Source organism: Rana temporaria, chromosome 3 (assembly GCF_905171775.1).
Source record: "Rana temporaria chromosome 3, aRanTem1.1, whole genome shotgun sequence".
In the NCBI taxonomy this organism is placed as follows: Eukaryota; Metazoa; Chordata; class Amphibia; order Anura; family Ranidae; genus Rana; species Rana temporaria.
In genome coordinates this window covers 223,155,997-223,179,544 of record NC_053491.1, presented here as the reverse complement: position 1 = coordinate 223,179,544, position 23,548 = coordinate 223,155,997, and the positions used below count along the sequence as shown (strand labels likewise).

At 41.1% G+C, this 23,548-nt stretch overlaps 1 protein-coding gene across 1 annotated transcript in view; it reads left to right on the top strand.

The window, feature by feature from the left end:
• The window catches only part of ANO4 (anoctamin 4), a 282,473-nt gene that overhangs the window by 9,696 nt on the left and 249,229 nt on the right, over positions 1–23,548 (top strand). Inside the window, exons 2-3 of the mRNA XM_040344320.1 lie at positions 7,525–7,605; positions 10,479–10,727. Coding sequence (XP_040200254.1) covers positions 7,525–7,605; positions 10,479–10,727 — 330 coding nt within the window. The remainder of the gene's footprint in view (positions 1–7,524; positions 7,606–10,478; positions 10,728–23,548) is intronic.

The window sequence follows — 23,548 nt, the reverse complement described above, 5'->3', positions numbered from 1 at the left end:
AGAGTAAAGGTATCTTGACCTGCTAGACAGGGTTGTGCTGTCTGGCAGGGCTGTGTTAATGTCAGAACTGGATGGACATAAATACAGTTCTTTTGTAAGGGGGTTAATTAAGGCAAATCCACTTTGCACTACAAGTGCAAAGTGTACTTGAAATTGCACTGAAAGTGCAGTCTCTGTAAATCTGAGGGGTAGATCTAAAATGGGGTGAAGCTCTGCAGATTTTATCATCCAATCATGTGTAAGCTAAAATGCTGTTTTTAATTTTCCTTGCATGTCCCCCTCGGATCTACAGCGACTGCACTTTAAAGTGGTGTGGAGAAAGCCTCTTGAAGGGGGAGGGGCGAGCAGGAGTGTCAGGACGCCCACTAACACACAGCTCCTTTCTCTATCTGCAAAGTAGAGAGTGTCCTGACACTCCTGTTCGCCCCCTCAAGGGGCTTTCTCCACACCAGGGAGAAAGCCTCCCATTACTGTGTGTAGTTACAGACAGAAGAACAGGAAGTGAGGATTTCTCAGAAGAAATAAGGACATTTAAAAGCAAAATGGAAGGACGAGGTAAGTGAAGGAGGACTGCACTGAGGTAAAGGAAGCTATTTAGGGAATTTTTTTTTACCTTCACAACCCCTTTAAGCTAATCTCTCTCCTGAGCTCCATTACTGGCTTTGAAAAGTGTACAGTGAAGTAAACGGATACAATTTGTATATAAAAGATAAGTAGAATCCCCAAGATTGCCCATTATATTGTATACTATACTTGCACAGATGGAGGCGGATGGACGTTCTAATATTGATGAACTGAACCCTATGTCTACCTTTATTATATTGACGTGCTTCATTTAATGCTGAGCTATTTAGACTCATGAAGTGTTACTGCCAAGTGAACCATTGATGTTCGAATCAAACTTGCTGACAAAACGCAGAGGAATATGGCAGCCTTTCCTTGACCTTATGATGTTCATATTTATTTATTGTTGTTAGATTCTACTAAATCTGCTGTGTCCTCCTGGGCCGGGAAGAAAGATTAATGCTGGGGATTTGTGTACAGCTTGGGCGGGCTGGATACAGTTACAGATAAGCAAGTAATTGGATCATTTGGGACGCTTCTAAATGCCATTTCCTTATAGAAAGCTTAACTAGCTAATGGAGGCTTAGTCATGATGTGCTGCAGTATCAATTTTTAATTTGTCACATTTAGGGACAGTTAGGCCTCTTTGAGCTGGAAGAGCTTTTATATTTTATATATATTTTGAAGAGTGCAGACAGCATTAATAATGTATGGATGTAGTCACAATGGAAGGAAAGTGAACAATGCCATCACTGAAAGTAGTGGAATCATTTGATATGTGGTTGGAACGGGAAGGCATCATGCAGCTGGCTAAAGCCTTTGCAAAACACGCTAATCTGTGTATAAAAAGGAGTAAGTACATTACGTTAGCCACTTCTCCAGTGCTAACCGAGACGATCTGACTCAGACAAGTAACAACAAACAATTGTTTAACCAAACTCCTTAAAGCGGACCTTCAGTCGTTTTTTCAACTTTCCATCTATTAAATCTTCTGCCCTTGTTGTTATGCCAGTAAATACCTTATACAGCCCACTTCCTGTTTCTTGTCTGATCAAAAGCCTAGGCTTATGACATCATGCACAGCTCTCTCTCACTCTAGTGAGAGTTTGCCAGGAAGGGAGAGGGGTTGATTCAAAAGAGGGCCAATGAGAGCTGCAGGGCTGCAGAGTTGGAAGTGTGCCTCTGTGTACATCCAGGAAGTGAACAGATAGCAGCTTCAGCTGCCCACAGTTAAAGTGGTTGTATAATGTGTGTGATACCAATAAGTACCACCAGGGTGCTCACAATCAAGTGAGAATGGATAAAACCCACAAGTGAATAAATCCAAATACCTGGAAGGTATGTGACAAAACTACTAGTAAAAACAGTGTCAATAAATGTCACAAAGGAAATACAAATAAAAAAAGTCCAGAGATAATACAAAAAAGGAACTACTCTTGTTGCAGAAAATCCCAATACGAAACAAGAGGACCAGCATTGAGGTAGACTAAGTTGCAAAAACGTGTGAGGAGAGTCTTCTCAAGGCAGGAATCAAATGTATGATCCGTAGTATACTCCAATATTCAAGCAGATGATAAAAACCACATCTAGAGATCAATCTCACAGGATCAGCCAAAACATCCAAATGGCAAATGTAGAAGATGGATACTCTTACCGGATAAGGTGGACACACTCGTCAGTGACGGTGTGTCAATCAGGCATGTACAAGCTCCTTGAAACGATAATGGCAGTGGAACAGCCGTTGGAACAGCAGGCAATCAACCGTCAGAAGCTGAATGTATCCAGTATAGGATAAATCCCTAAAGAAATCCTCATAGATGGTGGCAAATATGCATGTTCAATCGTGGAGTCATGGAAAGGAAAGAAAAACAGCTCCACATGGTGTGGTTACTCCCAATAAAAAAAGCCTTTATTAGGCATAGATAGATACAATGAAAACGACCAAAAAAGCAAAAATCAATAAAAAGGTACAAGTCTGTGGTAAGACCAATACAGGTGATCACATAGAAAAAATGCAGCGTGGTTGGCAGGTAGCGTATAGGCTATGTACCCGACATGTTTCGAGCTAGTGGCTCTTCAACTGGGGCATGCCAACCACGCTGCATTTTTTCTATGTGATCACCTGTATTGGTCTTACCACAGACTTGTACCTTTTTATTGATTTTTGCTTTTTTGGTTGTTTTTATTGTATCTATCTTTGCCTAATAAAGGTTTTTTTATTGGGAGTAACCACACCATGTGGAGCTGTTTTTCTTTCCTTTCCATGACTCCACGATTGAACATGCATATTTGCCACCATCTATGAGGATTCCTTTAGGGATTTATCCCATACTGGATACATTCGGCTTCTGACGGTTGATTGCCTGCTGTTCCAACGGCTGTTCCACTGCCACTTCCACTTCCTTTTTTGTATTATCTCTGGACTTTTTTTTATTTGTATTTCCTTTGTGACATTTATTGACACTGTTTTTACTAGTAGTTTTGTCACATACCTTCCAGGTATTTGGATTTATTTACTTGTGGGTTTTATCCATTCTCACTTGATTGTGAGCACCCTGGTGGTATTTATTGGTATCACACACATTGTATCACTTTTGTCGTATACCTCTGGGTATCTACATTAGTTTACTTTAGCAGACCCATTCGTCCTCACCTGATTGGGAGCATCTACTATTGGTGATGTCAAAAGCCGTTCTTGTTCTTAAGTCAGCATGGAAACCAGCTATGTTCCTCAGTTTAGCTGTGTTTGTTCCACAGGAAGTAATTCTTCACATGGGAAAAGTGTTGTTGTGGGGATACTCCTGTCTGTACTGTTTGCTCCTGGACTGTGCTCCTGATACCAGCAGTTACAGAAAGTGCCCTAAAAAGTGACATGCTGGCCTGTTTGTTCTGCATTGCCAGTATGTCATCCATGTGTGAGGAAAATAGCCTAGTCTCTTGTAAAAGGCTGAGTCATGTTCAAGTTTTCTGTGTTGCCTGTTTGAAAGTCTGCAACACTACAATTCAAGTCTTTAGTCAAGTTGTTATGTTTACTGTGGAACTTTGTGATACAAAAACCCAAGGAAAGTACCTGTTGGACTTTGGTGTGACAAAGTCAGCAAGAATGTTCACACTAAAGTTTGTACCTATTGAACTCTGGGGATACAGAGGCAGTATGAATCCTCAAATAAGACACTTTGTTTGGTGCACTTGAAAAAATAAAATACACTTTGTGCCCATTGGACTCTGGGGTTCCAGAGACAATATGATATTCTAGTTAGGTAGTCATTTAGGCTTTGCTTTTAGGTCCTGGGGCCAGTTTACATCTGAAACCTATACTTCATGGACTACAAAGTATATCCAAGTGAACCTTCTCTGTTTATTGTCACCAGATGGCAGCAAGGGAGCCAATCTGAGTGAGTAATAAGTTTGTTATCTTCATAGTGAAATGTTTAGGAATTGAATGCTTTAAGTATATTGATAAAATGTGTATATATACCTCTTGGAAGAATGTGTCACTCTCTAGGGAGTGGGGTCTACTTCACGATGTTGATGTTTCTATGTACAATTATTTTCTTTGACTGTAAAGTATATTAAAAATATACTAATGTGAGTTTACTTTATAAACTCTTGTCTTCCTCGTCTCAGGCCTCGTACACACAACCGTTTTCCTCTGCAAAATCCACTAAGAAAAATGCTGGCAGAGCATTTTTGCAGAGAAAACGGTCGTGTGTATGTTTTTCGTCGAGAAAACTGTCGTGGATCTCGACGAGAAAAAAAGAGAACATGCTCTCTTTTTTCTCATCAGGAGTCTCAATTTCCTCGTCGTGTTTCTCGTCGGGCTGGTTTACGATGAGAAACACGTTCGTGTGTATGCTTAGAAACCCACGCATGCTCAGAATAAAGTATGAGACGGGAGCGCACCTTCGGTAAAAGTAGCGTTCGTAATGGAGATGGCACATTCGTCATGCTGTAACAGACTGAAAAGCGCGAATCGTCTCTCACCAAACCTTTACTAACACACGGTAACGCGAGATTAGCAAAAGCAGCCCCAAGGGTGGCGCCAGTGGAATCAAACTTCCCCTTTATAGTGCCGTCGTACGTGTTGTACATCACCGCGTTTGAGAACAACAAGATTTTTGTCTTGACAGTGTGTATGCAAGGAAAGCTTGACAAGATTCTCGTCAAGCCTGACAAGAACCTCGTCGAGGAAAACAACGTTTCTTTTAAGACGAGATTCTCGGTCGTGTGTACGAGGCCTGAGAGTAGGCAATGTTCTAAATATGTATACTGTACATAGATATGTGTTTTTCTTTAATATAACAGATAGTGACAATAATTGTCTTCTTTGGCTGAGGATAGGCAACATTTCAAATATGAATGAAATAATGGTGATGCGCTCATATCAACTCATGTGCAGGGTGAAGTGATGAGTTGATATGAGCGCATCACCATTATTTCATTCATTATTTGGTTTAGTTCACCGTTATATTTGCAGCTGTATTATTTAGTTATTTTTGTGTGTTTTTTTCTTTGAGATTATTTGTTAGTAGCGCTGTAGTATATTTTTACAATTTTTAACATTTCAAATATACTGTGTATATATATATATATATATATATATATATATATATATATATATATAGCGTCTTCCTTGACTAAGGGGAGCCAATACCTCAAATTTTTTATGGTAATGTTAATTTTCTATTAGTATTGAATAGTATTAAATAGTCAATTACTAGTGTGTGTTTCTATATATTTTGCCAGGACATACACTCTCAGGCTTGAGAGCATATGTTTTTCTTTTGCATACTCCGAGAATGTAGTCTCCTTGACTGGGGGAGAATGTAGCACCCTTGTCCTAAAATAGGTTTATTTAGTTGTGCTGGGTGGTAGCCAGCCTGGCTAATTTGTAGTTTTTAGTGGTCAAATGGTTTTTCTCCTAATCCTGTTTCAGCTGTGGCTTTTCTCTTTTTGTCAGTAGGTGGCGCTGTTGTCTTTGACATTAGTATGATGAGCTACAATGAATTCAGGTTATGAATAAACATACCTTTCTTAGCCAATCAGTCTGGCTTCTATGAATGCTGGGAGAAGGTATTTGGAGAAAGTCAGGTGATCAGGGTCTTCTCCACCCAGACTCTGGGTGGCTGTGTGTGGAACAGCTCATGGCTGTGAAGCCTGAGGCCTACCCAGGAGTTCTACTGGTTGCTAGGTCTGTGGATGGGGTAGGGATTATGGGATGCCCAACTTGAAAATGCCCAACAAACAGAACCAGGGAGAACTTCCTCCCTATTTACAGATTCCTCCCTCCTCCTGTACAAACTTTGTTCCTTTTGTACAGCTTCTGCTGGCTCACTTCTCGTGGAACTTACAGTCTTTTATTAGCTCAGCCCATTACAGGCTAGAAACTCTCAGTCCCTTGGTAAAATATCACATGTGGAGTGACACAGCATCTCACACCACCTTCTGCTTCTTTGTAGACATTGATCCCAGTTCCACTGATTGCAGAAAATGCTAGCCCACCTGTCTGCTTTCTCTTCCCAGTCCTCCTGACTGACATACACATGGAGACTCCCCAGAGCAAGGTTGGATGAAGATTCAGTGTGCCACTGTCTTCAAGAGAGACATGCTACAGCTGGCAGTCTCTCCCTATGTCTGTCCCTGCACTGTGCTGATCTACTTGAATATCATTTTTGTTTTGCATCCAAGAGATGTTCGGAGGACTGACCCTTTAAATGTCATTTGAATTTGATATTATATACAATGCAACTCCTACCTTCATAGGATTACATGGGTAGCAGGCTTTCTTACGTAGCACACTCTAGTGTGTGAATGTGCTACTGGAATGAGACTGGCTTTAGTCTGGCCCAAGGATAAACCTGAGTCACTGAATCTAGGTCGGGGTATAATAGGCCAGGGCTGGGTGACTCATCCTGGCAACTCTCTGGTGCCTCCCCCTCTTTCTAGAATGTTGGAGAACATTCTAGAATATAGTGGGCAGAAGCTAGGAGGTGCTGTATCTCTCCTCCATCCACGATGAACACTGTGGTGGAACAGTTCTCACCAACAATGTGTAAAAGCCTATTTCTCAGTCTAAAGAAATTTCTATTTATTAAGTGGACATGCTTTAGGGCCGAGATTAACTATATGTATCCGGGGAGTAGAAGAAAAAAAACTATTGGGAAGGAATGTTTCAGAATATAAAGCTTATATTGACCCACGTATTAATTTAAGGGGTCGCAAATTCTGGTCAGTGCGCGTATGTACACCAGCGGTGAACACAGAGGTGTTTTATTGTTCCTCATTATTAATGAGAACCCCGGTGTGACACCAGCAAGAGAGAAATAGACATTATTCTATTGATTTATTGCAATTTTTCACTATGGGAGATTTTGTGGTGTAATGATTGCTTGTGTTTATTATTGATATAATGGTAAGGAAATTCAGCATTGCACAATATATACATATCGTTTTCTAAATCAAGGGTCACCCATAAATAGGGGGTTATCACGGCACAGTGCCCTGGTAGCTGTTCTCATAAGTGTGTGACAAATTATATTGAAGTAGTGGGTCATGTTTTTCCATTAGCGCAGGAATTTGCTAATTACCAGGTGCTACTGCCGCCTCCTGGTGCCCGTTTTGTTTTCTTTGCTTCTCTTATTAAAAAAATTATATTACGGGACCACACCGCACCGCAATTGCAAGCCAAGTGTTTGTGCCCCAGTTGGGGAATGGCCCTATCGACCTCAATGGGCAAGTTTGACAGGCCGTTAAGCCTGTCAAACTCTTAAGCCTGAGGTAAAATTGCTGCAATTGCCAGAATCGGGTCTGAATCAAACATGTAAAAGATTGCTTACTATATGCTTTTCAAAAAGTTTATCCACTTTGCTGTATTTGTAATAAATAAGAATAGCACTTTTATAAAATCTTCTAGCTAGTTTCATCCCTTGAAGGTCTCACTCAATGTTTGTTATTTTACAGACACGGATCCGAACAGTGGAAGCTACAATAACCTCTCTAGTGGGACAAGCTACTACAGCTGTGTCAGTCAGATCACTATAGGTAAGAAAGATAGATGGCTAAGATGGATATAATATAGAACCTATGTGATCAATGAATACCAAAGACAATTTGTGATTGAGGGGAACAAATCTGCCACCACTTTGTGAGTGAGGCAACATCACGATGGGGTTGATTTACGAAAGGCAAATAGGCTGTGCACTTTGCAAAGGGCAGTTGCACTCTGCAAGTGCAGTTGCTCCAGAGCTTAGTAAATTAGGTAAAGCATTTTTTGCTTGCACATAATTGGTTGATGAAAGTCAGCATAGCTTCTGCTCATTTACCAGGCTGTGGAACAACTGCTCTTGCAAAGGGTAACTGCATTTTGTAAAGTGCACAGTCTATTTTCCCTTAGTAAATCAATCCCAATAGATACTTATTTCAGTTCACTTCTATCTACTTTCCAACATTTCCTGACTTGTGAAAGGCTATTTACATGGTATACTGCTTTGCATCTTGCTCTAGGACCTTCTCTACACACAGACCATAAAATGACACTTTATGACAACATTCAGAAGATATATACCAATTTATATGTAGAGACGTTTTTTTATCCAGCTAAATTTATATAATGTTTTAATGTTTTAGTATATTACTTATTTTGTGTTTAAGCTACTTTAGTTCTTGTTTGTAGCCAGGCCCGGACTGGCCATAGGGCATACCGGGCATATGCCCAATGGGCCTCGGCATGCCGCGGGCCGCATGTCACATCTCCCCAGGGGTGTACCAAGGGGTTGCAGGCCGAGAGGGGACGCCCAGTTTACCTAATAGCAGAGATCCCCAACACAGCACCAGATAGAGAGCTCCAGATAGAGAGAGATGAGCTGGGCGAATCACAGCCAGCTCTGACATTTCTCCCCTCCCCTTGCTGCCTGCATGACCAGTTAGAGGAGAGGAGCTGCTTCTACTCCTCCCCCTCCTCTCGTTCTCTCCTCCTGTGTCTGCCCCGCCCACTCTCCCCGACAGACACTGTTCTGCTGTCTAGGGGATGTGGGCGGGAATATTTAAGTTAAAGCCAAACAGAAAGGAAAGATGGAAGAGTCTGATATCCATCCATCCAGTCAGTCCCTCCTGCCTCTGTGTGAGTACTGTACACTGATGTAGGGGTGCCCTTCATTCCCTTCTCTCTCGCTTCACCTTTCTTTCTTTCTCTCTCCCTATTATCTATTTATCTTTATCTATCTGTATCTGTCTATCTATCTATCTATCTATCTATCTATCTATCTATCTATCTATCTATCTATCTATCTATCTATCTTCCTTCCTTCCTTCTCTTCTTTCTTTCTTTAGCTGTCTTTCTTTCTTTATCTATCTATCTATCTATCTATCTATCTATCTATCTATCTATCTATCTATCTATCTATCTTCCCTTCTTTCTTTCTTTCTTTCTTTCTATCTTTCTATCTTTATCTTTCTTTCTTTATCTATCTATCTCCCTTCCCTTCTTTCTATCTGAATCTATCCTTCTTTATCTATCTATCTATCTATCTATCTATCTATCTATCTATCTATCTATCTATCTATCTATCTATCTATCTATCTATCTAGATCAGGGCTGCTCAGTCTAAAATGCCCGGGCCTAAGTTATAGCGCTTACAAAATAGGGGACAGAATTATTATACATTTTTATTATATTTTTTTTTTACTAGTAATGGCGGCGATCTGCAATTTTTATTGGGACTGCAACGTTATGGCGGACACATCGGACACTTTTGACACATTTTTGGCGCCATTCACATTTATACAGCGATCAGTGCTATAAAAATACACCGATTACTGTATAAATGTGACTGGCAGTGAAGGGGTTAACACTAGGGGGCATGGAAGGGGTTAAATGTATTCCCTGGGTGTGTTCTAACTGTGGGGGGAGGGGGGTGACTGGGGGAGGTGACCGATCTATGTCCCTATGTACAAGGGACACAGATCGGTCTCCTCTCTCCCTGACAGGACGTGGAGCTCTGTGTTTACACACAGAGCTCCACGTCTTGTCCCTGTAGCCGCCGATCGCGAGTGCCTGGCGGACATCGCGGCCGCCAGGCACACGCATCGGTATCTCAGGAATGCGGCGGGCACGCGCGCCACCGGCGGCGCTCGCGCGCCCTCTAGTGGCCTGGAAGAGCGGAGGACGCATATATGCGTCCTGTCAGAGATTTAGAACCACCCTGCGGCCGCACATATTCGTACGGCCGTCGGGAAGTGGTTAATAGTTGGAGAGTTTAGAAGCAGGAAAAACAAACACTGCCAGTGTGCCCAGGAGCAGCAGCGTTTGGGCAGAAAAAAACAATTGATGCTTGTAAAAGCGTGCTTGAGAGTTAATCAATTTCAATGGCCAGATTAATTTAATTATTCTGGCCAATGAAATTAATTAACGTCCAAAATCTTGACAAAAGTAAACGTGGCTAAAAGCGTTGCACACTTTTACAAGTGTAAAGCCTCGTACACACGACCGAGGAACTCGACGGGCGAAACACATCGTTTTCCTTCGTCGAGTTCCTTGTTAGGCTGTCGAGGAACTCGACAAGCCAATTTTCTCCATTCTCGTAGAGGAAATAGAGAACATGCTCTCTTTTTGGCTCGTCGAGTTTCTCGACAGTTTCCTAGACGAAAATGTACACACGACCGGTTTCCTCTGCAAAAAAATATCTCCCAGCAAGTTTCTTGCTGGTTTTTGCAGAGAAACTCGGTCGTGTGTACGAGGCCTCAGGAGTTTTTTCTGCCAAAATGCTGCTAGGAAGAAGGATTCTAGGCAAGTTTAGAAAACATCCCATGTGCATGAGGCCTAAATGGTTCCTGTTGTGAATATGCCATAATGGGGGAAGAATAATTAATATTACAGGTATTTTGTGGCTTGTATAATCAGTATTTTTGTTCTGTAGGATTTGAAGTGAATGGGCCAGTCGCAATAGGAATATCCCACTGGAAAACGCCACATATTCACAATGAGGCTTGTCATACCTTGGAACACTCCCAGCACAATCTTCATGTTCCTTCAAGTCCTGCACCTTGCTCCTTCCTTACACAAATGGACATCTCTGAATCTTCTCCAAACTCTTTATCCATTGTACCGAGACTTTCTCACAGCAGCAGCGCAGAGACGCTAAGCCAAGACGTAGAAGTCAGCCAGGGTAAGAGCTGAGGCCTTGATTATTGATTGATTTTATGACTGATGTGCCTACACAGTGAGGCTGTACAGGTATGACCAGGGGCGGACTGACTACTCATGGGGCCCCTGGGCAAAAGGAGATATTGGGGCCCCCGGACAATAGATTATGGGGCCACACAGTATACACACACATACAGTATACATACACAGTATACACACAGTATACACACAAAGTATACATAAACACAGAATACACATACACACACTGAAAAGCTACTGGAGATGTGGGGGGCAGCTAAAATCTTGGGATTTGTTTAAAAACACAGATTTTTACATACTGTCCCTGATTTTACTGAGGCTGGCAACCCTGATGGGGCCCCCTAGTGGCATGGGGCCCTTGGGCAGTGCCCCAGTGCCTGAATGGTCAGTCCGCCCCTGGGGATGACCATAGTGGTTGGTTTTGGTATCTGCATTACAAGCTCTGTCATTTCTGGTTGCGGCACATATACCCTGTGAGATCAGTCAAATCCCATATTGAAAACCTAAGCAAATGTAATAATCAATGTCATAATTTTGGTGTTTTAGAGCAGCTATTAGTCCCTGATAAAAGGAACAACATGGTCAGTATAAAGGTGCTTTCCATTTTATGACTTCAGGCCAAAGCTCTAACATGCCTTCCTGTAACTTGACCTAAATACAGTCATTTGCTTCTCGATGCCAACTGATTTTTACATATGAAACATTTACAGCTGGCAATATTGTTTCTTTTTATTAAACTTGAAATGATTCAGCTCTGAAATGGAGCTTTACTTATAAGCACACTAGGGGTTATTTACTAAAAAGGTACACATCTTCTCTTAGCCCAGGGAGCTGATTTTTACTTTGAACACCCAATCATGTGCATAGGAGTGTAAAAATAATTGAAATGTACGTTTCACATGATTGGACAAATGAAGAAAGTAGAGCTTCAATGAGCCAAGTAAAAAAAAAAATTCCTTTTAGTTGATCAAGTCCAATGTATCCACAGAGTATAGTTTCCTCAGGCCACCGAAAACAAGAAATTATGTAGCTGTTGGAAAGCCCATAGATTAAATGAACCTGAAAAAATTATATATTTTAGCAAACCATGTATCGGGTAAGACAGAATATGTGCAGTCTATATATACAGTATATGTACAGTGTGTATATATATATATATATATATATAAATAAAATATATTATATATACTGTATATATAGGCTACACATATTCTGTCTTACCCGATACACGGTTTGCTGAAATATACTATTTTTTGATCTACTCTTCTGCTATGCTATGTAATAATACCATACCTCTCAACTTTCTGAGGTGGGAAAGGACACATTGGGGGTTATTTATTAAAACTGGTGCAACTCTACGTATCTCCCAACTGTCTCTGATTTTGAGGGGCTGTCCCTGATTTGGAACAATGTCCCTCTGTCCCTCATTCCTCCTCATTTGTCCCTCATTTGGTTCTGATCTATATAACTGTATACCAAATGCACATTTATCTATCAAAAAGTGTTTTCCGGAGCTAAACATTTCATCTGATTTCTAAATTTCTTCATTTGTAAATTCCAAAAGTCAATATAAAGGAATAGTAGTGGTAAAAAAAAAGTTTAACCAATAATTTTATTTGTACAATTCTCCTTTAAGGGGCGTGGCAAGGGGTGTGTCCTATGCCTGCATACTTTTCCTGGTAGGTGTCCCTCATTCCCATCTCAAAAAGTTGGGAGGTATGATTCTTTATAGAAACAGAGGTGATCAAATACCACCAAAAGAAAGCTCTATTTGTAGGGAAAAAAAGGACGTCAATTTTGTTTGGGAACCTTGTCGCACGACTGCGCAATTGTCAGTTAAAGCAATGCAGTGCCGAATCGCAAAAAGTGGCCCGGGGCTTAAGTGGTTAAAGGGACCTATTTAGAAAATAAAAAACAAACCTTTACAACCCCTTTAATGCTAATAGACTATGCACTTTGCAATTGCAGTTGCTCCAGAGCTTAGTAAACGAGGGGAAGCTCTGCTGACTTCATTTATCCAATCATGTGCAATCAAAAATGCTGTTTTTTTTTCTTTCTTTTTTTCTTGCATGAACTCTTTGCAAAGTAAACCTAATTTACTAAGCTGTGGAGCAGCTGCAATTGCAAAGTGCACAGTATATTTGCCTTTAGTAAATCAACCCCATTATTAACAGGTGGGGGTTTTTCCTTTTCTTCTATCTCCCGTTAGCCCTCTTAAAGCCAAACTCCTGGCAAAAATTTTTTTTTTCTCTTGCATGTATTCTTTGCAAAGTGAACCTCATTTACTAAGCTGTGGAGCAACTGCACTTGCAAAGTGCACAGTATATTTGCCTTTAGTAAATCAACCTTATTATTAATGGGTGTGGGGTTTTCCTTTGCGCCTATCTCCCGTTAGCCCTCTTAAAGCCAAACTCCTGGCAAACAAAGTTGTCCTGAACGCCTGTAATAATAATAATATTATGTTATATAATGTTAATAAAAACAAAAAATGCAGCGCTAAAAAATAAGTGACAACCAATGTAAGTGACTAAAAGTATTTAGAGACAACGGGCCAGATTCACAAAGAGATACGACGGTGTATCTACAGATACACCATCGTATCTCTGACTTACACTGGTCCTATCTATGCGCCTGATTAATAGAATCAGATACGCATAGATAGGGCTAAGATCTGACAGTGTTACACTGTGTTACACTGTCGGATCTTTTTTTCCATTTAAAAATGGCGCCGGGGGCGTTCCCGCTGATTTACGATAAATAATATGTAAATCAGCGAGATACGCAAATTCACGAACGTACGCGGACCCGACGCAGTCTTCTTACGACGTTTCCGTAGCGGCTTTCCCGGCGTATACTTACCCCTTCTTTTATCAGGCGCAGCCAATGTTAAGTATAGCCGGCGTTCCCGCGTCGAATTTGAATTTTTTAACGTCGTTTGCGTAAATCGTTCTCGAATACGGACGGACGTCGTTTACATAAGCGTCGAAACCACTGATGTCCTAGCGACGTCAGTGGAAGCAATGCACGCCGGGAAATTTTGCGGACGGCGCATGCGCATTTAAATCGGCGCGGGAACGCGCCTGATATAAATAGTACACTCCCCTAGCCGCGGAATTTGAATTCCGCCGGGGGATTTAGGATCCGCCGTCACAAGTTTGGAGGTAAGTGGTTTGTGAATTAGCCACTTGCCTCCTAAACTTGCGGGAGCGGATCTTAATTCACGTAGATCGAGCGGATCTATAGATCCGCTGAGCTACGTGAATCTGGCCCAATATTCGTAGTGAACAGGTTGGATATCCTAGTGCTAGATCAGAGTCAGATAAGAGATCTGACGCAGTATAAATTCCATAAACGTGCAACAAATTGTTATTCTATAGAGAATTGTCCATATGATAATTACACTTGACATGGATGACTAATCAACAGCGTAAGCATCCTACATACAGTACAGACCAAAAGTTTGGACACACCTTCTCATTCAAAGAGTTTTCTTTATTTTCATGACTATGAAAATTGTAGATTCACACTGAAGGCATCACCAAGAGTGTGCCAAGCAGTAATCAAAGCAAAAGGTGGCTACTTTGAAGAACCTAGAATATGAAATATATTTTCAGTTGTTTCACACTTTTTTGTTATGTATAATTCCACATGTGTAAATTCATAGTTTTGATGCCTTCAGTGTGAATCTACAATTTTCATAGTCATGAAAATAAAGAAAACTCTTTGAATGAGAAGGTGTGTCCAAACTTTTGGTCTGTACTGTAAATAAGTTCATATAAACAAGTAGCAATCTTGTAATTCGCCAATGTGAAATGGTGAATTGTTGAAGCACTTGTAGATGCAAGAAGTGGTCAGCAAACGTTACACCCAGGACAGTGACTCCAGCACCAGGAGGGGGAATTCATTTTGCTTGCCGAACGGTGGTGGGTCAAACGAGCAACGACAAATTCTCTCTGGCAGGCGAACTGACTGGAACTCCTATGAATGGAAAGTTCTGATGTCCACGTCCCATAGGCGAGGGTTAAAAACTGTGGCTACACAGACCAAAGTGCAGCAAAATGCTACCGATGTCAAAGCTGTTTATTCTGTCCCTGAGGGGCGGCGGCGGTTCCTTCCTCCCAGCCCCAGCCTGCAGCTCCACTTCCCAGGTCTCGCTTACCTGCCTGGGCGCAACCTAACCCGACAGCTGATATATAATGTTAATATAATTTTACTGATTTTCATATTTACATTAGCTTTGCCAATTCCCCAGTACATCAGAGCTCAGAATAAAAGAAATAGGACAAGCATTGCACAGTGGAAAACTAATCAATGTCATAATAGCTGTGTAGGGGTGAGAAGCAGACCATACTGTATTGTTATTGTGCATTAGATCAAAGTGTGGTCATCTGCCTTTGGTAATAGTATGGACGGAATTGCCTGAAAAACAAGAGTTAATGAACACTATTATTAATATTTGTCAGGCAAATCAGCTTGACATCATGTATTTTAAATGTGTATATAAAGTAGCTGTGCCATCTATTATTCAAATTGAAGTACTACAAATGATGATGATCTTTGTTTTTGAAATTGCTATTTATGACAGCGGGGTATCAGTGCCCATGTCTGCATTCATATATGTGTTTAGCTTGTATTCTTGCTGTCTCCATTGTTTCAGATGGGTCTTTTTCTAGTTAAAGGTAAATGTCTGAGGCATTGTTCTATTCGTAATGCTGAAACTTTATTCTGATTAAACAATGACTGTATATAAATGGTTCTCTGAGAGTTCTATGCTCAGCTTGGAATAGAAACATTTATTTCATTGCAGTATTAAGGATAGTGACAGCATGAAGCAGGTGCTGAATGCAGCTGTCAACTTACTACAATAGCCCTGCTAAGCTCTGTGTTTTGAGTTAAACAACTGTTATTAGTATGGATTCATAGTCTGTTCATGACTAGGGATGAGCTTCGTGTTCGAGTCGAACCCATGTTCGTCTAAATACGAATGTTACGGGCCGTTCGCACCCTGGCTGATGATTGGCCAAGCATGCACTATGACCCGCATGCTTGGCCAATCACAGCGCGCAAAAAATGGAGAGCCATAATTGGCCAAAGCCAGGGTGGCTTTGGCCAATTATGGCTCAGGGGGTTTAGTACACGCCCCACACTATAAAAGGCCGCCTGCAGGTCGGCCTTGTGTAGTGTGTTGCGGCAGTGGTTAGAGATCTGTCTAAGAGAGAGAGAGAGAGTGTCTTTTTTTCTAGGTAGATAGAGCAGGCAGGCTAGTCAGTTAAAGTTACAGTGTGTGAAGGATATATATACATCCCAGGTGTTGTACATATATTTATACACTGTATAGTTTAGCTAGATCAGTTCTTCCTAATTTACTGGCAGGCAGTTGATTGTGCTAGCTGCAGTATTCTCATGTGGTGTATTGCCTGTGTCCTCTGTAGTTTGCACCTAAAGCTACTTGGTGTGTACTGCACATGTCCTCTGTAGTTTGCACCTAAAGCTACTTGGTGTGTACTGCCCATGTGCTCTGTAGTTTGCACCTAAAGCTACGTGGTGTGTACTGCCTGTGTCCTCTGCAGTTTGCACCTAACGCTACGTGGTGTGTACTGCCCATGTCCTCTGCAGTTTGCACCTAAAGCTATGTAGTGTGTACTGCCTGTGTCCTCTGCAGTGTGCACCTAAAGCTACGTAGTGTGTACTGCCTGTGTCCTCTGCAGTGTGCACCTAAAGCTACATGGTGTGTACTGCCTGTGTCCTTTGCAGTGTGAACCTAAAGCTACGTGGTGTGTGTACTGCCCGTGTCCTCTGCAGTGTGTACCTAAAGCTACGTGGTGTGTGTACTGTCTGTGTCTGTGCTATTTTTCTCAATGATTTTCATCCATATTGCAGGGACCAGACATTACATTAAAGCCGCAAGCAGTTTTAAATTACTTTTTTCTTATAGTAATCTCATTTTGTGCAGGGACAGTTCTAAACACGTGCCACTTCACAGGCATACTATAGACACCGAGCAGGTACGATATTTAAAGGAATTTTTCATTTTTTTTTTCACTTTAAGCATCATTAAAATCCCTGCTCCATAAAAAATTACCGTTTTTAAAACTTTTTTTCCATTGATACATGTTCCCTGGGGCAAGACCCGGGTTCTCGAAGATGTTTTACGACAATAACTTGCATATTAGGCTTTAAAATTAGCACTTTTGAATTTGAACGTTCGAGTCCCATAGATGTCAAAGGGGGTTCTAAATGTTCGCGCCAACGGTCGGTCCGTTTGAAGATTCTGGTGCGAACCGAACGGGGGGGGGGGGGGGTGTTCGGGTCATCCCTATCCAAGAGACATACAAAAAGCTGAAGTCGAATCCTATAGAAGAGTACGAAAATAAACTTAAGTCCTTTGTTAAGAAAGGAGAAGACATGGGCATCCTTACAAAAAAAAGATGCCAAGTTTTTAACCCCGGAGGCAGCGAAAACTCCAGTCATATATTATGTTCCTAAGATCCATAAGGTTTAGAGTAAACCACCGGGGAGGCTAATAATAAGTGAAATCGATTCACTATTTTCGAGATTAGGAGCCTACATTGATGGGTTTTTACAACCACTAGTGAAGGAGGGACAATCATATCTTAAGGACAGCAGACAATTAATCAATGAATTAAAAAGTGTGGAGGTGGAGGAAAATGACATACTGGTCACAATTGATGTAAATTTATTGTACACAAATATAGTTCAAGAGGGTGGGACACACAGTGTTGAGTGGGCCCTATATAATCAGACCAACATGAAGGAAGAACAGATCAGGTACATCATAGAAGGCCTGAGGCTGGCAATGAGCCATAACTATTTCTGGCATAAAGGGGAATTTTTTACCCAAACAAAAGGTGTGGCAATGGGGGCCAAATATGCCCCCAGTGTAGCTAACATTTTTCTAAATCATTGGGAGGCTGAACAAATACAAAGCACCCAAAGGACAAATCTCAAACTGTACTGTAGGTACATAGATGATATTTTAATCATTTGGCGAGGAACAGAAGAAGAATTACAATCTTTCTTTGATGAAATCAACCATAACGCCTATGGGATCACTTTCTCAGGTACATGGAACAAACAGACAATCGATTATTTAGACTTACAATTGTTTAAGGAAAATGGAAACATCAATACCAGAACTTTCTTCAAAAAAATGGACAGGAATGGCTATATTCCAAGAGCTGTTACCATAAACAGTGGATAAGCAATATCCCAAAGGGACAGTTAATGAGGATCTACAGAAATTGCAGTAATGCCAAGGACTATGAAACCCAGGCAAACTCTATTATAAATAAGTTTGTGGAAAAAGGGTATAAGAAGAAAGATATGGTAGTACTTAAAGAGAAAGTGAAGAAAATGAACAGAGAACTTATGACAGTAGAAGTACCCAAAAAAAAGAATAGGGCTATGGACATGGCCTTCCTAACAGGGTATAATATACAGCACAAGGACCATGAAACCATAAAAAAAAACACTGGCCCATCCTACAATCAGACAAAATCTTGAAAACTATAATACCCAATAGGCCTTCTTTCATCTATAGAAAGGCACCAAATCTTAGGAACCGACTTGTGCACAATGCTCTGGACCCTCCTAAACAGATCAAGATCTTTAAAAATCTAAAAGGGTTCCACAAGTGTGGTACATGTCTCCCCTGTAGGGTGAGTAAAAAAACTGACAAGAAAAAAGTTGATTTCACTTCTACATCAAATGGATCAAGACACCATATAAAACAACTAATAACATGCAATAGTACTCATGTGACGTATGTCATAGAGTGCCCATGTCGAAAACAATATGTAGGAAGAACCACTAGGGAATTACATGTCAGGATTCGTGAACATATCGCTAACATAAAAAAAGGGTTCAACAAACATAGCGTCTCGAGACACTTTAGGGACTACCATAATAGTGATCCCACATGCATGACGTTTTATGCAATTGACAAGATAAAAGGACATTGGAGAGGAGAAAATAAAAAACTCAAAGTATCACAAAATGAAACTCGATGGATCTTTGAGCTTGATACCCTCCAACCTTCGGGTATGAACATAGATTTAGACTTAAATTGCTTACTGACCAATTTCTAATAGGGCTCGTATATTTCCTTCAATCCACCTCCCAGGGATTTATTAACAGGGAATAATACAATTAATCATTCCCATTGCAACATATATATATTTAGCTTTCCTCTATTTATTCTATTTTTTTTCCTGCATTTTAATCTACATTTTTAAAATAATTTTATACATATATATCCTTCACTAGACTTCCATTCTTATAACCCCCAGTTTCCCTATAAGTTTTTATATATATATATATATATATATATTTATAGCTTCACTCCATGTATGCTTTTAATATTACTAGCACAGTGAATGTACATAGGCATATACATACTGTATGCTTTCACAGGGGGCCATTAATAGGCAGATATGCTTTGTCATAGCTGCATTACATATATATATATATATATTTATAGCATATGCATAGGTTTCTCTATATACTTAGACATACGTTCTTATATGACCCTAAAAGGGTTCTATTAATATGTATTACTGTCTGTTTTCAATTTCTGTGCAAATAAGTATGTTTTTATATGTTTTTAAATGTAAGTAATTTTTTAGCTTCCCGATTGTAAACACAATTAATGTAATCACAATGCGTCCCACTCGTAAGGCCACAGTCTTCAAAATCCTATAGAAAATGGCAGCGGCGACTGTATCAGTCTTCGGTCTGCAAAACCTTACCAAAGATGGCTGCCGTCCATAGACATCCATGCAAACGGGCTTCGGTCTCCTAAATCTCATGGAAAATGGCGGTCGTAGCTCAGGACGCAATGTTAGGATAAATAGGAAGTGAGAGTGACGGTCTGGGCGCTCCAGATGACGTCACTACACACTTTCGAAAAACGGTCTTTTATATCGCTTGTTTTATCAATAAAGGCAAAATGTGTTTAAAATTGTATCACACTATTGGGATTCCTCTCTTTTGTATATGAGCTAACATTGGAAACCTCAGCAGCAACACAGGGGGACGAGAAAGTGCCAGAGTGCCGCACAGGGCATACACTGTGAAAGTGTTTCACCCCAAGAGGGGGGTGGAGGATCTGGTGAGTGCGGGCCACATAGGAGCACAGCAGGAGGGGTCACTGTGTGGAACACGTCAACAGCATTAAATTGGACTGTTTTTACTCATAGCACCATTCACGTGCACTTTGTATTTAATTTAATCTCTCATTACTTACTCTTTATTTTTATTGCTAATTTATATTATTTTTTTTTCCATATTTATGGTTATTTCAGATATGGAAAGTATTTTCATGTTTACACTCACACTATAAGGATTTGCTAGGCAAGCGCCAACTCTACTAGCTTTTTCAATTCCATGTCAAATTATGGGTCTCTGTTCCAGCTCGGCTGTGTTGCACATCTTCCACCTGACTGTGGGTGTCGCTATCACCAGGGGTCAAGGTTGGAATTGCAATGGGCTGGGTGTATTGGGTGCCTCTTGCCCAGAAACAGTTCAATGGCGTGGTCCCCACCACTGTGCATTCTGGGGAGGGGTACTTAAGGGGCAGACACGGTTCTGGCGGGGTCTTCTGATCCTGACCTGGTGGCCCTCCTGGCCTCAGGCATGTATTAGCAACCTTTTGGTCTCGGGGCCTGCGGGCCCGAGGCACCGCTATTGAAAGTAGGCCCAGAAGTTTCTGGGGGCCTACTGGTCCAGGGATGGTTCTGTGCTGTCTTCTTTGCAGGAAGGAGCCGAATAATTGAGGATTAAATTAGAGGATGCATCCTAGCCAATTTACCTCACAGTGTGGCTGGCCTGGCTGAAAGATCCTAGCACTGTGAGCTGTGTAATCTCTTTTGGAACTTTGCAAAGTGTTTGTGTAGTTACATGATCCAGAGACCGTTGATTGAGCTTCACACTGGCTGCTAGGCCAGTGAGAGGGGCCTATCCGGTGGTCGCTGAATCCAGTGTGGGACAGCTGCCCCTGGATCCAAGATTATACCCGCAATCCGCAAAGCAAGGTACCTGAATCTTTCCTAACCCTCTGTCCCTCTAAAGGAACTTGTTTAACCACTTAAGACCCGGACCTTTAGGTAGCTAAAGGACCTGGCCAGTGCGATTAGGCACTGCGTCACTTTAACTGACAATTGCGCGGTTGTGCGATGTGGCTCCCAAACAAAATTGGCTTCCTTTTTTCCCACAAATAGAGCTTTCTTTTGTTGGTATTTGATCACCTCTGCGGTTTTTATTTTTTGCGCTATAAACAAAAATAGAGCGACAATTTTAAAAAAATTCTATATTTTTAACTTTTTGCTATAATAAATATCCCCCAAAAATATATATAAAAAAAAAATTTGCTCAGTTTAGGCCGATACGTATTCTTCTACCTATTTTTGGTAAAAAAAACAAAACAATAAGCGTTTATCGATTGGTTTGCGCAAAATGTATAGCGTTTACAAAATAGGGGATAGTTTTATTGCATTTTTATAAAAAAACATTTTTTACTACTAATGGCGGCGATCAGCAATTTTTTTCGTGACTGCGACATTATGGCGGACACTTCGGACAATTTTGACACATTTTTGGGACCATTGTCATTTTCACAGCAAAAAATGCATTAAAGAGCCACGTACAGGTACGTGGATGTGCCCAGCTGTGCCATTCTGCCAACGTATATCGGCGTGAAGGGGTCCTTAAGTGGTTAATAAAATGTTTGAAGAGAAGGTAACCAAGTGTCAGTGTGGACATTTGTAACTCTTCAAGAAGGATCCCTAGGACAAACATGGTGAACAGTAAGGTAACAGCAGACCCAAATCTAAACCAGCAGCCCCATTCAGGGGTAGTGGTACAGCATGTTAACCCGCATCGGTGCAGCTCCCAGTTTGCTGTTTATAGGTTGTGGATGGACGGGAAGTGGTTAAAGATTCCAAGATTTCAATACTTTTTACTTTAAACCATTTTGCTATTTTCAAATTACTGTAATTCATGTATTAGATTTGAAAAGACTGACGCTGCATTTTAGATGTTTGCGTTTAGTTATGGCTATTACTGCCCACTTCAAATTAGTGTACTCGTCTTACAATTGGAAGTGAAAGAGCATCCGGTAATTGAACACTCTCAAACACAGGTCATACATGGCTTGCTCCCTTTCCGCTATTGCTTCTCTATTCTCAGCAATTATTAGCTGAGATAAGAGCTTTTTACAAGAGGGATGGGGTATTGGAATAAGTACACATTTAAGCCAGCCGTACATCAGTATGGTTCAGCATGTACTGGTTACATTTTGGTCCATGTATGGGCAGGCAGTTTGTACACAAGTTGATCTATCGATCGGCTTGTGTACAACCAGCCTGACAGGTTCTTCCTGAATGATCAGTGCTGCCGGCTATAGCCTGCATCAAAGATCAATGTATTCTGATGGCAGGGGAGGGCCCTGCTCTCAGAATACAATACCAAAGTGGGATGGATACCCCCATCCACCTCAAATGTGTGTTCATCCAAGTCTCAGCTGCTGCAAAATGGAATTAAGACGACATTATCCGACAGAACAAAAGACTAACTAGTTCACTATTAATGCCCGCAGACTCAGGCTGTTGCATCACTTCCTGCCTATAGAGGAGGGGAACTGTTCTTTCTAGACTGAGCAGAGGATTTTGGGACCTGTAGGCTTGCAGTGAACTCTCATTGTATTTTTGAGTCCCTTTGGAAATATAAATTCCAGAAAGCTGATCCAGCAAAGGATTATGGGAGAGATTATATATTTCACTGCTGTTAGGCTCATTCTCTCGGCCTGGGGACATCAAAGAGGACAGTCGGAGGCTGCTGTTCTGCGTCCAGCTGCATTGGGACTTAGTGGCTCAGCTAGCCCAGCAGTAGTGACACCCAGCTATTTCATCTGCGTAGCTGCACCGCAGATCGTCAGACTGGGTGTTAACAGACAATCTCAACTATCCACCAATTCACACGGTCCTTCTAAGCATCATCTGCTATAGCTGATTGCGCACCAGCAACCTGTTGTCCAATCGCTGTTTCTCCTGCAAAGTTATAAAGAACTGCTTAGATTATCCTAAAGTGCCGGAGACTACATTTGTACCAAGATTGGCGAGAGGGCAGCTGCCCACCCTTCTGTTTACCCAGTTGTATAAAGACACTGCTAGCAGATACTGGTTGATCCAAATCTATTAAGGAATCCTTGCTTTATTGTTCTCTCAGTTCTGTCTGCAGATTTGACTTTGCGATTCTTCATTACGCCTTTAACCACTAGACCTCAGTAAGATTTACCCCCTTCCTAACCAGGCCATTTTTTGCAATACAGCACTGCGTAACTTTAACTGACAATTGTGCGGTCGTGCGAGGCTTTACCCAAATAAAATGTATGTAATTTTTTTCCCACAAATAGAGCTTTCTTTTGGTGGTATTTTTTTACGCTATAAACCAAAAAAAAAAAAAATTTATTTTGAAAAAAAAAAAAACAATAAGTTTTACTTTCTGCTATAAAACATATCCAATGAAAAATAGAAAAAAACGAATTTCTACATATATTTAGGCCAATATGTATTTTGTTACATATTCCAATAAACTTATATTATTTGGCAGTGGCAGCCCGTCCATAGGGGGCGCTCGGGCACAGCCCCCCCCCCCCAAGCTGTAAAAAATACATAAAAAAATGTCACTTTGAGAGTGACCAGGCGCCGGACATGCGGCGGTCTATGGGAAGCTTCCCAGCCTGCAATCAGCTGATTGCAGGCTGGGAAGCTGATTTTACCGTGTTTA